The 14,080-nt window shown below is 37.7% G+C and overlaps 1 protein-coding gene across 12 annotated transcripts in view; it reads right to left on the reverse strand.

Moving 5' to 3' along the window:
* DGKI (diacylglycerol kinase iota) overlaps positions 1 to 14,080 on the reverse strand; it is a 424,664-nt gene that overhangs the window by 76,200 nt on the left and 334,384 nt on the right. For all 12 annotated transcript variants that reach the window (XR_011539629.1, XR_011539628.1, XM_070617836.1 and 9 more), the window contains 2 exons: positions 12,104 to 12,148; positions 243 to 312 (listed from right to left, as the gene is read on the reverse strand). Coding sequence is in view for 10 of the 12 variants with exons in the window: in XM_070617836.1 (XP_070473937.1) it covers positions 243 to 312; positions 12,104 to 12,148 (115 nt within the window). In the remaining 2 variants the exon portion in view is untranslated. The remainder of the gene's footprint in view (positions 1 to 242; positions 313 to 12,103; positions 12,149 to 14,080) is intronic.

Genomic DNA, 14,080 nt, shown 5'->3' on the forward strand with positions numbered 1-14,080 from the left:
AGCAATTTGATGCTGAGAAGTTCAGCCTGAGTTAACCAAGTTGCTTTGAGGAAAATGTCTTCAGGAAAGTGTGTTGCAATATCAGCAAGTCCACATTGTTTGAGATGGAAATACCGATCGTGGAGCCATGTGAAGGGTTTCTGAATAATCTTTTGGAAAACTAGAGTCTACTCTTATTAATCAATGCCTTGCCCTGTTGCTTCCCCAATCCCCACCCCTCCATGAAATACAGAAACACTCACCATCTAGAAAGCACCACCGTGGGGAGAGCCTCTGGGCTGAGAGAGCCCTGGGGAAGGAGGTTTCATGGTCCTGGAAAGAGACACCACACACCCTCATGGCTCCATCTGAATTACCTGAGGGGAACCCTTCACGCCACATGCTGCCATATCATCTATAGCTAAGAGTGAACAAACCTTCCCAAACAAGGCATAGTGAGAGACCAAATCACAATTTTTACTAGAAACAGAAACAGGGACTCTGCTTTGAAATGAATTATTTCACACAGAATCATTAAAACAACTCCCACATTAAATTTCCAGAAGGTTTTCAATTATTTCATTAAACATTCATAAATTATATAATTTAGGACATTTAGTTCCTTTGGGGGAATTTCTTTCCCTCTGTGAAGCTGAGAAACTAGTGGCAGCTGACTGTTATTTACATTTGAGCTCTCCACATAGGTATAAACATTTCCCCTACTAAGAGATGATAATTTAAAAAAATAATAAAAAGCACATTCTAGTTTACAACACATGATTTGGAGCACTCTAGCCCTGGCTCATAGTGAGATTGAAATCACTGACAGAAATGGAACAAATGAGGAGGCAGGCCAGGTCTCTGTGGGGAAGACACTGAAATAGGGAGCATCCTTGGGGGGCAGCTGGGTGTGGGTGACCTTGTGTATACAGAGGGGGACAGGACAAGGAAATGGGAAGAACATAGAAGTAATAAGAGAGCCAATCAGAGTTTGCATTGACTTCTTTGGGGGTTTAACCTGCCTCACTTGATCCTCAGGCAAAGCTGATGCTTAAATCAATGATCCTCAAAGTATGAACTTTGGAGCAGTGGCAATAGCCGGGAACTAGTTGGAAATACAAATTCCCAGGTGCCACCCCAGGTCTACAGAAACCTGGGAGTGGGCCCAGCAATCTTTCAGTTGAGTCTGGTATATGCTAAAGTTTTAGAACCATCAGACTGAAGTTACTAGGACAAAAAGGATCCATTATTAGAAATCCTGGGTATATGGAGCTTTTAACATGAATCGATTCTGCAAATCAAATAATTGATAGGGAAAAAATTGGTCTCACTCAGGCCTGGCACCAAAATTTATATTTATAGATATAGACTTGTTATAGCAATGGATACAGAGATAAATATACATTCCTCTTTTGAACTGGCTTTCTCATCCTGCTGCTTGCACTAAATGAAATCGTGACATATGCTCAGTACCTATTTATATGAGAATCACGTTTAACATTTTGAACATTATATTTTGACACATACGATACCTTGTTTTAAAGGAACTTAAGCTTCTTAATGTATTTGTATAAAGCGTAAAGATATCAACGTGTCTCAGTTTGGTGAGAAACGTAATTTATACCAAGATTTATATCAAGAAATTTGAAAGTGATTTCAAATATTTACTGGCAACTATGAAAGCTAATAAATAAAGATATTAAACAGAAACATTGCTGTCTTCTCTCGAAATAAAGAGGCTTAGACACCAAGGATACTTTCTGAATTTTGGTGTCAAATGTGCTACAGAGACCATTACAAAAAAAAATCCAAATTTCTCCAGCTAAAAATCAACTCTGAAAGAATACAGAAATGCTTATCATTTTAAAAACCTAAAGATTAATAATGTTATTGATAGAATACTCAAATTAGAGAATATTGGACATTCTTTAGTCTAGTTTAACACAAGGCAAATTGATATACTGACTTGGCCACATGACAAGCTTACCATTGGCTGGTAAAGTAATATTGATATAACTGTACACCGTTTCATGTGCAAAAGTCTGTGTATCTGGAGAGTTTTATGCATGTGCCTGACTTTATTCATTTATTTTGCTTATTTTCTGTTCATTTATTTAGTCTACACCTTGATCCACAATGCACTTGATATACCACAATTTCCTTAAACAACTTTTCTCTAAAGAGAATGTTACATTTGCTCTGTGGAAAAGTAATTTGCCATAGAACTCAATAAAATACTTCAAATAGGTTCAAAGGGGTCTTCAGACAGGTTCAACAATCCTTGAACTCCCTGAAATTTTATGCCAAATTTGGTGTGTCCATGTGTATGTGCATTTTCTCCTGTTTTCTGTAGATATCAAAGTGATCCAAGATCCCCCAAAAGGTTAAAAAGCTAATTCAAGTAATCAAAAATTTAGGCCAGAGGGAATTCAACAAAATAAGAAGATTCTAATCAGTAAAATGCCTTAACAACATCCAGACTTACAAGAATAGGAATTACTATTTCAAAGTTACTGGTGATTGTAGAGTCAAGCAGCTGAAGCTCTCTGGGCTTACGGCTATTCTCTTGGCAGTGGACAGAAATCAGGCCAATTTCTACAGAGAAGGACTCAATGAACTTTTTGCTTATTTCCACCCACTGTCCCTCCCAAACGCTTGTTTCCAGCCCTTTATATAAAGTTTATCTACTTATATTTATTTTTTTTAAAAAACAGAGGAGAAAACGTGTTTATTTTGAATATTGGATTGCTTTAATAAGTAAGTTAAACAATACTTCACTAATTAAAGACACAGGAATTTCATGAAAAAAAATTTATTGAAAAATAATTGGATACTTTCCGAAAGGTTAAACTACAATCTGAGGAGGTGGTTAGAGAAACCAAGTAGAAGCCTAAATTCTCTGAAATAGCTTCCCTGAACTAGCTTTGCATCCTTCTCCCTCCTTTTTTCAAGCTCTTTCAACCCGGTTCATAAAAAAAAAAAGTGAGCTCTTAAGGGGACAGTTATTAATATAATGAGGTCCTATGTTAACAGACATTTGAATTCCAGAGGAAAAATGTAATTTACATGTATCCAATCTGGGAAAGATTTATAATGCAATGTAATTAAACTACTCACTTAAAAATTTTACATATCAAAGATATACAAAAGCAATGAAGTCTCAACAAAATTTTCTGCCTGGCTCTAATCTAGTCCATACATATATATGCAGATGAAAGGATCTCACCTGCATTAGAAGCCTAAAAGTTGGAGATTTTCCTGAAATCAGTGTTAAATGATGTTTCAGTGCAGCAGACTGACACGATTGTAAAACACACCCACAAAATATACCAAAAATCTATAAAATAAGAAACAAGAAACAAACCCAGCTACTAAGCACAGCCGGGTACCAGGACTACATGTAAAAGATCTGAGGGGGAACAGGAGGTGAACAACAGCCTGGGGACAGGAAATCTGCTGGTGGTTGAGGTTGTGGTTGTATTTCACTTGAGCTGAAAAACTGAGCAAAAAGTTACTTTTAGTGACAAAGTCTGCTTTGGAATATGAAATTTTTGTAGGATGAGGTCATCAGACTACGCAGTGAGATAACAAAAATGTTTCTGTCCTTGAAGTATTTCAATATCATTGGAGAGGTAGACCTATGAATGGGAAGGACAACAACACCACAGGTTGTGTATGATCCCCGCCCCCCCCCGCCTTTAAATAGCAAGCCCAGAGGTGGTGGGATTCTGACGGCCAAGAGCACCAGCCATCAGAACACATGACAATCCCAGCTCCACTACCTACTAACTGTGAGGTTTTTAGGCAAATTTATTATCTATTCTGTGCCTTGGAGTCCTCATTTATAAAATGGCTACCACACTATCTATTATCAAGGATTCTTTTGAGGAATAAATGAAATAACATGTGAAATGCTTAACTCATTGGCTGGTACATGTTGATACGCAGATACAGTCAAGCTAGAGGAGGAATGAATGCTGGGCCAGCTGGGACAAAATTCTTTTACCCGAAACAACTATGACCTTTAATCATGTGAGGTGCTCACGGGACATAGGTCACATTTCACACCAGATCATTTAGATGGTGCTACACCAGCATAACACTATTTTTTTTTTTATTAAGGTTATGATAGTTAACAACCTTGTGAAATTATAGTTGTACATCATTATTAGTCATGTTGTAGGTACACCACTTCACCCCTAGTGCCCTCTCACCACCCCCCTTTCCCCTGGTAACCACCAATCAGTTCTCTTTGTCCATATGTTAACTACCACCTATGAGTGGAGTCATACAGAGTTCGTCTTTCTCTGTAGCATAACACTATTTTATCCATAAATGCATGTATGCTCAGAATCTGGGTTTCAGAGAAAAGAAATAGGACAGATTGTATGAGTGGACACAATAAAGAATGACATCAAACAAACGCTGATGGTTGTTGGTTTGGTGCTTGTAGGGTTCGTCTTAATCAGTAGTTTGGTGCCTCTTTTCACAGTATTAGAAGCTCCATAATTGTCTTAAATACAAGGTATTGTCTTCAAGGCTGGACGTTCTCTATCACCAAGGGTAATATTTTTCAGAACACTTTATTTCACTGCCCTCTCCATTCCTCATTCAATAATAACCATGCTTCCTAGATATTTAGTTTCACCAAAATTATCTTTTCATTTGCTGATTTGTCAGTTGTCACACAGTTTACATTATTCTTATTCCTGTGACACAATTATCTCTTCTCAATGTGTATTTATTAGAGCAAATGAAGCGTAAGGCATGAGACTGGAAGGTCACAAAGACCTTCTGTATATATCCTAAATGTCTATCCAGGGATAGGGTTAAATATATACCATGGAATAGAGTGGCAGTTTTAAAAGATTAAGTTAGAGCTTCATTTATTAGCAAGACATAAGATCTGTGGTATAGTACTGTCAAAAATAAATTGTGGGGACCGGCATAGTGGTTAAGTTCACATGCTCCACTTTGGTGGCCCGAGGTTTGCCAGTTGGGATCCCAGGTGCAGACCTACACACCACATCAAGTCATGCTGTGGCAGAGTCCCACATATAAAGTAGAAGAATATTGGCACAGATGTTAGCTCACGGCCAATTTCCTCACCAAAAAATAAACAAATAAATAAATTGTGGTACAATACGTACAGCAAGTGCATAAAAAATTTAAATCCATTTTTGTTTTCAAAAACCAACAAAACCTCAAATGTGTGTGCATGTATGTCCATGTATGTACCTTTGTATAGATGTGGATAAAGGTATAAAAGGGTGCACACTGGAAGGATGCTGTCCTAAGGTCTACTTTGGGTGGGGAGTTAAAAACTAAGCAGAAGTCTAGAACTGTGTACAACTGGAAAACTAGGATAAGCCAAGATTATAAAACCTGGCAGCCTCATGACAGAAGTAGCTAATGAAAGTCAAGAGAAATATCTTGAGGACCAAACACAAATGCATATTTGAATGGACTAAAAGTGGAGCAAGTATAAAGGGAAGTAGATTGTCAAAAAAGAATCACAATAACTTAAAGCCATGGTCTATAAGCTTCTTTATACTCTGAAGTTCTTAACTAATGATGAGCACAAAGGTGACTAGGGTCTTACATACTCAGGATTCACATAATTCTTGCGTCTTGTCTATCTATAGCCTTTTCTTTCCAACTCAAAAAAGGGAGTCAGAATACATGAGTGGTGGAGATGTTAGCATAGAAGCAATATTGAATTTGCTGTAATTTTGTCTTAACTAACTCTCATTGCTAACCCATGGTGGGTGATACAACTCAAATCAGCTAACCACCCCACTGTGTCTTCACAGAGGGTTTGGCACACAGGTACAGTGGATGTCTCCGGCATTAAGGAATCCTGGATTCAGAGGCAGCTGGAGGGTGACCAGCAGTGCAGTGTGGACCATGAATTAGACTTCAGCAGGAAAAGGGAAGTGAGAAAAACAAAACAGCCTCTAGCAGGAGGTCAAGTATTGGCCCCAAGAGCAGATATTAGTTTCACGCACCCTCTGGGGTGAACATGGCAGCATGCTCGTCACTAAACAAGTGACAGTCAAATGGATGGAGTATGTTTCCTTTATGAATGCTACACATTAAAATAAATACACAAAGTCTTAATTTCTGATAGAGCCAAAAAACAAACTCAAAAATATGCACCTTTCAAAAGCATCTGACTGTGGATACTTAAGAAATGTGATTGTGTGAATGCAGCTCCTTTTGTGATCTGTTATTTTTCTTCATATAAATGGTATGATTTAGATGAATGCAACTGTCATTGCTCTGTAATGCAGGCAGAATGATATAACCTTGGACATACCATGCTCCTTTCTATTTTAGATGTAATAATCTCCTAAAATTGCATGCTCTTTAAATGAATAACATTAACAATTACTGCTCATTTAAAAAATCCCTGATATGTGAATTTTCTCTTTTGATATATGCTAATGGAAAAATTTGTTTCTAATGCTAAAAATATAGCCACATGCACAAAAGCAACCCTGATATTTCTCGTATATATTTTTTTGAAAGTCAACTGGCATGAATTATATGTAATTGATAAGGAAATTACCTGAACCACTCTTTGGCACGCATATGCCAAACTTGCCCTTAATTTACATTCAATTACTCATAGCTGATGCATACTTAATTTAACGACAGCACAGCAGCCCCATTACACACTCCAGTGGGTTATCCAATTAAGCAATATTCACCTAGCTTTTAACTATATCTTCACTGTGAATGAAATTCTTTCATAAAATTTAGGGAAGATGTAAGCAGAGGCAAAACAGAAGTTCCTTTGGGTCGGGAATCCCTGCTTCATTTATAAATGTCCAATCAATAATCACTTCATTTTTCTCTCGTTTACCCATCCAAATTTCTCTTCTGCCTGCCTTGACATCCCCCATGTCCAACACATCTGTTAATTCATTTTTTCTCTCTTTCCATCATCAAGTTGTGTACCAATATCTCTTCATCCTTGGTGAATAGATCCACAAGGAGATGGTTAGAAATATGTGTTTATGTATCTCCATCCAACTATAATCCCAATTAATAGGCTTGCGACTGTTATTTTTATCTTTCAAAATTTGTTCCCTTCAAACCTACTTTACCACCCACAATTCCTGCAGCAGAATACAGAAATGGGATGCCCATTTCCAGTCAGCTTTGAAAGATGAAGAAACAGTGATGGTGTGGCAGAAGATGGAAATGAGATATTCTAACATTTTCAAGAGTCCTTTTTTTGTGTGAGGAAGCTTTCTATTAACAACAACTGAACGTGTGTGTGTGTGCGCGCGCACGCGCACGTGCACACATGTGTATTAGCAGTATTGCCTTCACTTATAACAGCAGACAGATCTGTCCCCAGGCAAATCTTACTTTAATTCCTCATTCGATCCATTTCTGACAGCTTTGAACTAGCCTAAAGAAACATTCTCCAAAGTTGCTGGCTAGCTCCTGTCCTTCTCTAAGACAAGATAAATTCATTCCCAGGAGGACTCCTTTAAACTTATTTCAACTCATCCATTGAAAGACTCTTCTAGAATCCAGAAAATAAATTAAGGAGGAAGAGATTTCAGAGAAAGGAGAGAAATGAATAAGGACAGCTGTACAACTAGAAAGGGAATAAATCAAATATTTGTGGGAAATGCTATTTCCCTAGGACTAGACAGAGATGGAATACAACACAGATCTATCCTCCAGAAGATGATCAGGTATGTAGGAAAGAAAAGAGAGGTCCGAGGATGAACAAATGGATGTAGACTCAAATCTGACCAAGAGTTTTTTCTTATGAAAGTGAAAGACATCTTACTACTCTAAAGGGATGAAAGAACTTTTCAAAAATGTTATATCTATTTTGAAATATTCCAACCATCCTGGTGTCATTTCTCAGTAAATTAATTCTTAAAGAAGAGGAGTCACCTGGATGAACCCATTTTGCAACTACTATTGCATTCTATTATATTGACTAAAATCTCAAATTAGTAGCTTCTAATATTCTGGAAACATATTCCTGAGTGCCAACTACATTAATACCCCTTGGAAGTGGGGATACTCTGAGTGTCTACAAAATCGCTAACTGTTCCTGGTTCTCTCTTTATTCTACTCTACCATATCCTTAGATATCTCTATTTTCCTTTACCACGTTTTCTCTTCCTGCTCCTTTTTCTCTCTCCTTCCACTTTCCTCATCTAGGACATACATCTGCCTGTGGTCCCTAATCATGCCCTGAGAGCCATCAGAATGACTCAGAGTTTCTCAAGCTCCTCACTATTGACATTCGGGGCTAGATAATTCTTTGTTGCAGTGGATTGTGCACTGTAAGATATACAGTAGCATCCCGGCCTCTTACTCAATAGATTCCAGTGGCAATACCTCCCCTAGTCATGACACACAAAGATCTCCAAATTGCCAAATGTCCCATATGATGCAACATCTCCCCCAGATGAGAATCACTAGAATAATTGAATCTGCTTCTACTCCTTAGTAACCTTATGACTTGAGGTTAAGAAGGGATACAATGAAGTTCAGGGAGGGAGCAAAGAAGGAACTATGTCATAGTAGGCGGTCTCAAGAAGCATCGATAACAAATAGGTAGGCAGAGTCCATCTTCTATATGAATTCTAATTTATCTGCCAAGTTCAAGAATATCCTGAATCTGTGAGCACAATGCATTTTGCTTGTCTAACTTATCAGTTACAGGTAACATGAGATGCCACTAGGATGGACGGGCCTTTGTATTTTGACCTCACAGATGGTGTAGGCAGGAGTTTTCAGCAGGCTATAAATATCCAACACATTCTTGTATAATCCATAATGCCTTGTTAGGCTAATACAGGGTGTCATTTTTGAGCCTTAATACTTTGTTGGCAACACGCTATGAATTTGGGAAAGGAAGAAACCAAAGCAATGAAATGCTTAAATGGCTAGGAACTGCCATATGGCTCACTAATAAGGTGTCTTGGGCTCTTGTACACTTTTCCAAATGCTGGTTTTCCCTAGAGTTTTTTCTAGCCTTAGAAAACAGTCGGTTAAAATCCCAACTGCAAATTAGCAAGCTGATAGGAATTTCTCAAGTTTTTAAAACTTACTGGTGTTTATTCATTCTATCACAGTTCATTCTCCAAGCATATTCAGTGCCATCTTATACATAAGAAAGTTCATTAAAAAGGTTTAAAGACATTTTCTTGACCATGTTTCTTACAGGTCTTTCTCCTAGATCACCCCCTAACTCTCACCAAGGTGGACCAGACATTCTGGTATTACCAGTTTCTGCATTGGGAAACAAACATTTAGTATTAAATTTCCTACTAGTTGGTTTTGTCACTTTCTGCATAAAAACGATAGCATGTCTATCCAAAGTATTTTATATGCACCCTTAAAAAAATATGGAAATCAATCTATGTCATAGCCTCTCAAGAGCATTGACACTTTCCATTACTTCTTTCTTTCTTGAAATGAGTTTCACTTGTGGCTTTTATGATACCATGTTCTCCTTGATTCCCAGCTGCCCTGCTGCTCGCCTCAGGGTCCATGACTCCTCTTGACTGATGGCTCTCTTCAACTTGTGCTCTTCTTGACTGGTCAATAGACACAGATATGATATTGGGCCCTCTTCTTTACCTAAAGTCTCCCTGGGTGACCTCCACCAGCCTCTCAGATTTAAGTACCATCCATTTGCTAATTTCTATCCATTTCTCAAATTTCCATCTCCAGGCTTGACTTTTTCAGTAAGTTTTAAATTCATACATCTAAATTTCTACTCATCAAAACTTCTTGGATCAAATAGGTATATCAAAATTAGTGTGGCTAACCAGAGCTCTTTATTCACCATCCGTCCCCTTCATTCCTCCTCCTGCCTGTCGGAGATCCCAACCAAACATGAACGTTTGTCTCCCGCCAGCTCCTTGCCTCCACCAGCTCTCTTTCGTTCAGCTCAGGAAATTTCCTCACCACCTTTCTCTATGCTCTGACCATGTTAATACAGACATGGTCTCTCTCAGTTAAGCTTCCTGTTTAATGAGTAGATCCTGGACTTCCACAGATTCTTTTATTCCAGCCTCCCTAACTCCCAAGGTCTCTGTTTTTTATAACTCTGCAATGAGGGGTGTGGGGCGAAGTCACACTCCTGACACTCATCTTTGATCACTTCATTGGTTGTCCTCTATGGTCAGTGCACAAAACCTTCTCAAGTGACATTTATACTGCAGCAGTGTTGACACCAGAGTTTGACCTGATGGCAAGTAAACAAAAAATGAAGCAAGATTTTGATACAGTAAGGTAAATATCATTAATCCTCTGCATGATTTAATTACCAAATAATAAATGAAACAAATATCCTTATGATATTCTAGAGTCTCAACGATCCCCTGATCTCTGTTGATATGTACAAACATGGCATAAAGAAAATGGTACAAAATATTCATATATCAAAATTCTCAGGCCAAAATGACTGCATCAAGTAAGTAAGGATAATAAATAAATGAACTAGTTTCATAAAACCACTTTAGAATAAATGTCTGATATACTTCGATAAAATTGAAAAATTTCAAAACGTCCATCCGTAAAAAGTACAAACTCTTTACCTAAACAGACTCTCAAAGTCTTATAGCTCTCAGGCCAATTTTTAAAGAGTAGTGATCAGCTCTAGCATTTAAAAGCACTATACTCTTAAAAAGGAAATTATATCTAGATAGTGGCTCTACGTAAATATGCAAATAATGGAGGTGAGGAATGTTGTACTCTAAAAAATAAAGTAGAAATTTGCCTTTTAATGGTTGGAAACAGTCTCAGAAGTAGAGTTTATTTCCTCAATGTAAACAAACCCTAAGTGAATTCTTATCCTTTCTATTGCAGCCAGATGGAAGAAAGGACACCAGAATAGTGAACATTTTTGTTTGAGAAATAAACACAAACAAATAAGAACATCAGGGCTCTTCCTATCATTCAGCCCCAGGATAATTAGACTGCTTTGGCTGAGGGAACAGGGTATCTATTGGCAGAGGAAGAAAGCTACCTAGAGGCTAAAAGGTATAGGGTTTTTTAAAATCGCTTTTTGTTTTTTATGGAAAAGGATCTTAAACTAGTACTGTTGGGAGTAGCAAAATAGACACCAAAACCTAAAGTAAGGTGCTAAACCAGGATTTATAAATTTAGATGTCTTTAAGCCATTCCCCCACGTGGAGGTATAAAAGGGTCCAGGAAAGGATTTATTTGGAAGAAGTCTTGGTATGCTGTGACTCCCACACATTCCTCCCAGTGAGGAAGGGTACTTCTCTGGGCCTCTCAGAGAAAAGGGCTTTAATGGAACCACTCAGAGTTTTGGATGTGCCCATTATAGTTTGGGATGATACTGTGTACTGGTACCTGAATGATGCTTGAGAATTCTAATTTGTAAATGTAAGACAATGCCAGGAGAGGCTGGTGCAGCACAGTACGGGTGAGGAAGTAGGGAAGAAATTGTACTCCCAAAGATTGCTGGGGCAAAGCATATCTGAGTATTCTCCTGGGGACTTGATGTGGGTCACAAGAGAGAGATAGGTTGAATTTATTAGACCCTGTCCAAAAGGAGGGACCAATCAGATTGCATTTTAGAACGTTTGCCTGATGGTTTTGGGGAGCAGGGAATTCTCTTTCCTTGATGTGAAGGAGAAACATAAAGCCTTGGTTGCTAATGTTGCCATCTTTAACCAGGAAAACATCTAGTCCAGATGTGAAATTTCAGAAAGAGGAGAACAGAGCAGAAAGAAAATGGAGCACAAGCCACGGCCAAATGGTACACAAAATCCCACCTTGGTCTGAATGTTTTGCTGATGTGAGCCAATAGACTCTCTCCATGTCAAGCTAGTTTGAGTTGAGTTTGTCAGTATTTGTCACTGAAAGCACTTCATCTTAAAATTTTTTTCTAAATAATACGAGAGAAAACCCACAGTCCAAATTTGCTCTAGACTAGGATCGTCCAAAACTAGGAAAAGGCAAAAGAATCAGAATGATAACATCACTTGGTTCTTAGAGCTAACTCTATCCCTGGGAAAGAGGTGGATGCTAATCCAAATGAGACATTAATTGAAAGGCGGACTTCTTTTGGCTGGAAGGTAAGAAACAAGGAGAGGCAATGTGTTACCTGGTAATGAACTCTCTGGGAGCCAGAAGAAACTGACTGCAGGTCCTAATGAGAAAAATGGAAAAAAAATAAAAAAATGTATATCTACAGCTTAGGATTAGTTTGAACAAGCTGCTTCCATAACTCTGGCAACTGAACTCCCAAATGAACATTATTAAACTCATCTGGAAAGCATTTAACTCATCCAAATTCAACAAAGTTAAATAAAGAACATAATGCCAAAAATAATAAAAGCATACCAAGGTGGACTGAGAGAAGAAAGGCCATTTAGCTACTGAAGCTTACGAATCTTAAATAGGGTTTAGAAGTGAATGATATAATTTCAAAGATAGAGGAGAACAAAAGTAATAGAAAGGCAATTTTGTAATAATAAGAAGGGCAGGTCATACTTAATTTGCACCTGAACTTTTAGCTTGTAAAGAAAGCTTCTAAAGGTCAAGCACTTAGAAAGAATTGATTTATCTCAGACCAAATGCATACTGTCATGGCAAATGTGTGTATACCGATAAATTACTTGGCAAACACAGGATTTCATAGACTGCAAAGCGAAAAATCACTGGCCCCCTCTGCATATCACGAAGTGAAAACTAACAGGTTTGAAATTAAAGAGGTTTTCCTGGCAGATTCTGAAAGCCTGGCTCAATATGTAAAGTTTTATAACTAACTTGTCACCATTGTCATGTCTCACCGGCTTCCTTCTTAATGAGTGTAGTGGTTCTATTTACAGATGTCAGCAATCCTGGGTACCTTTGTCCTTATATCTGCTTCCCACAGGTCTTTATCAACTTACTGTCTGTGTCCAAGTTAGTTTTAAAACTTCTCCTCTTTGAGTTCACTCTGTCCTCATTTTTTTTTAAGAATCCTACTTTTAGTTGAACATTGGTGTGAGAAGCATGTCAATAAATTGGTTCTCAACCAAGTCAGTTTATCAGTTATGTATTTTGCTACTGCAAAATCTTAAGTCATCCAAGCATTTTTAAAAAAATAAAGGTTTGGTCTCAATTAGGATTCACTTTTTTATTGCGGGCTTTTTGAGTGAGGTTCCACAATAAAATACAAACATTATTTTGAAAAATGAAATACTATATGTTACATGCTAAAAAGTTCACAAACCTTAACCTGTTCAAGTTATCCTTGGTAAACATAGGCAAACAAAGCCACAAGCATAAAATTTGTTGACTTTTCTTCTCTCACCCATATCAGTCTTCAAAATTTGGCAGCCATCTCAAAATACTTTGCATTCACAGTTCCATCTCTATCCTTAACAACGCTGAAGAGAAAAATTAACAATTTTTCATCCTACTTTATGCCTCCTACCTGAATTTATTTCCACCAAGAGAAGTAGAACCTAGTTGGCTACAACTAGAAAGGATTTTAAACACTCTTTTTCTTCTTAATTTGTGATATTTACTTATGTATAAAATGTGGTCTGGAAGAGAGCTGCTCATCTTGGGGTATCTATCAAAATCACCCAACAGCTTTAAAAATACAAATGTCTAGACCACATCCCAAAAAAGTGATTCTAACATGCCTCTTTCATCAAGAAACAATGATAAAGAAGGGGCTATTTATGCTTTTTTGCCATTTGTGAAACAAAGACAGTGAAGATCCTCCTCAAAGTTTTGCCAAAACAGCCAATGACCACCGCGACAATGGGCTTGAGTCTCCTGGCTTTCCTGGCACAGTCCAAACTCATGGGACTGTCATATATGAGACCCTTCCTTTCTCGTTCTCTATGGTAAGACCAAACTGAGAACAAAAAGAGAGATTATTCCTTTGTGTTCTGACACAAATTCCTATAAAATACAGAAGATTCTTCTTTCCTGTAGAGTTACATTTTTTTAAATAACATCTAGCTGTCTCTGACAGAAGTCTGTGCTAGATACAAAACATTAAATAACTCCAAATCTCTGTTTTCCTTCATTATTTATCAGTGCCCTTTGAAATTCTGTACAGCTCAAAAAGTGCAGATATGTA

Source organism: Equus przewalskii, chromosome 4 (genome assembly GCF_037783145.1).
Source record: "Equus przewalskii isolate Varuska chromosome 4, EquPr2, whole genome shotgun sequence".
NCBI lineage: Eukaryota > Metazoa > Chordata > Mammalia > Perissodactyla > Equidae > Equus > Equus przewalskii.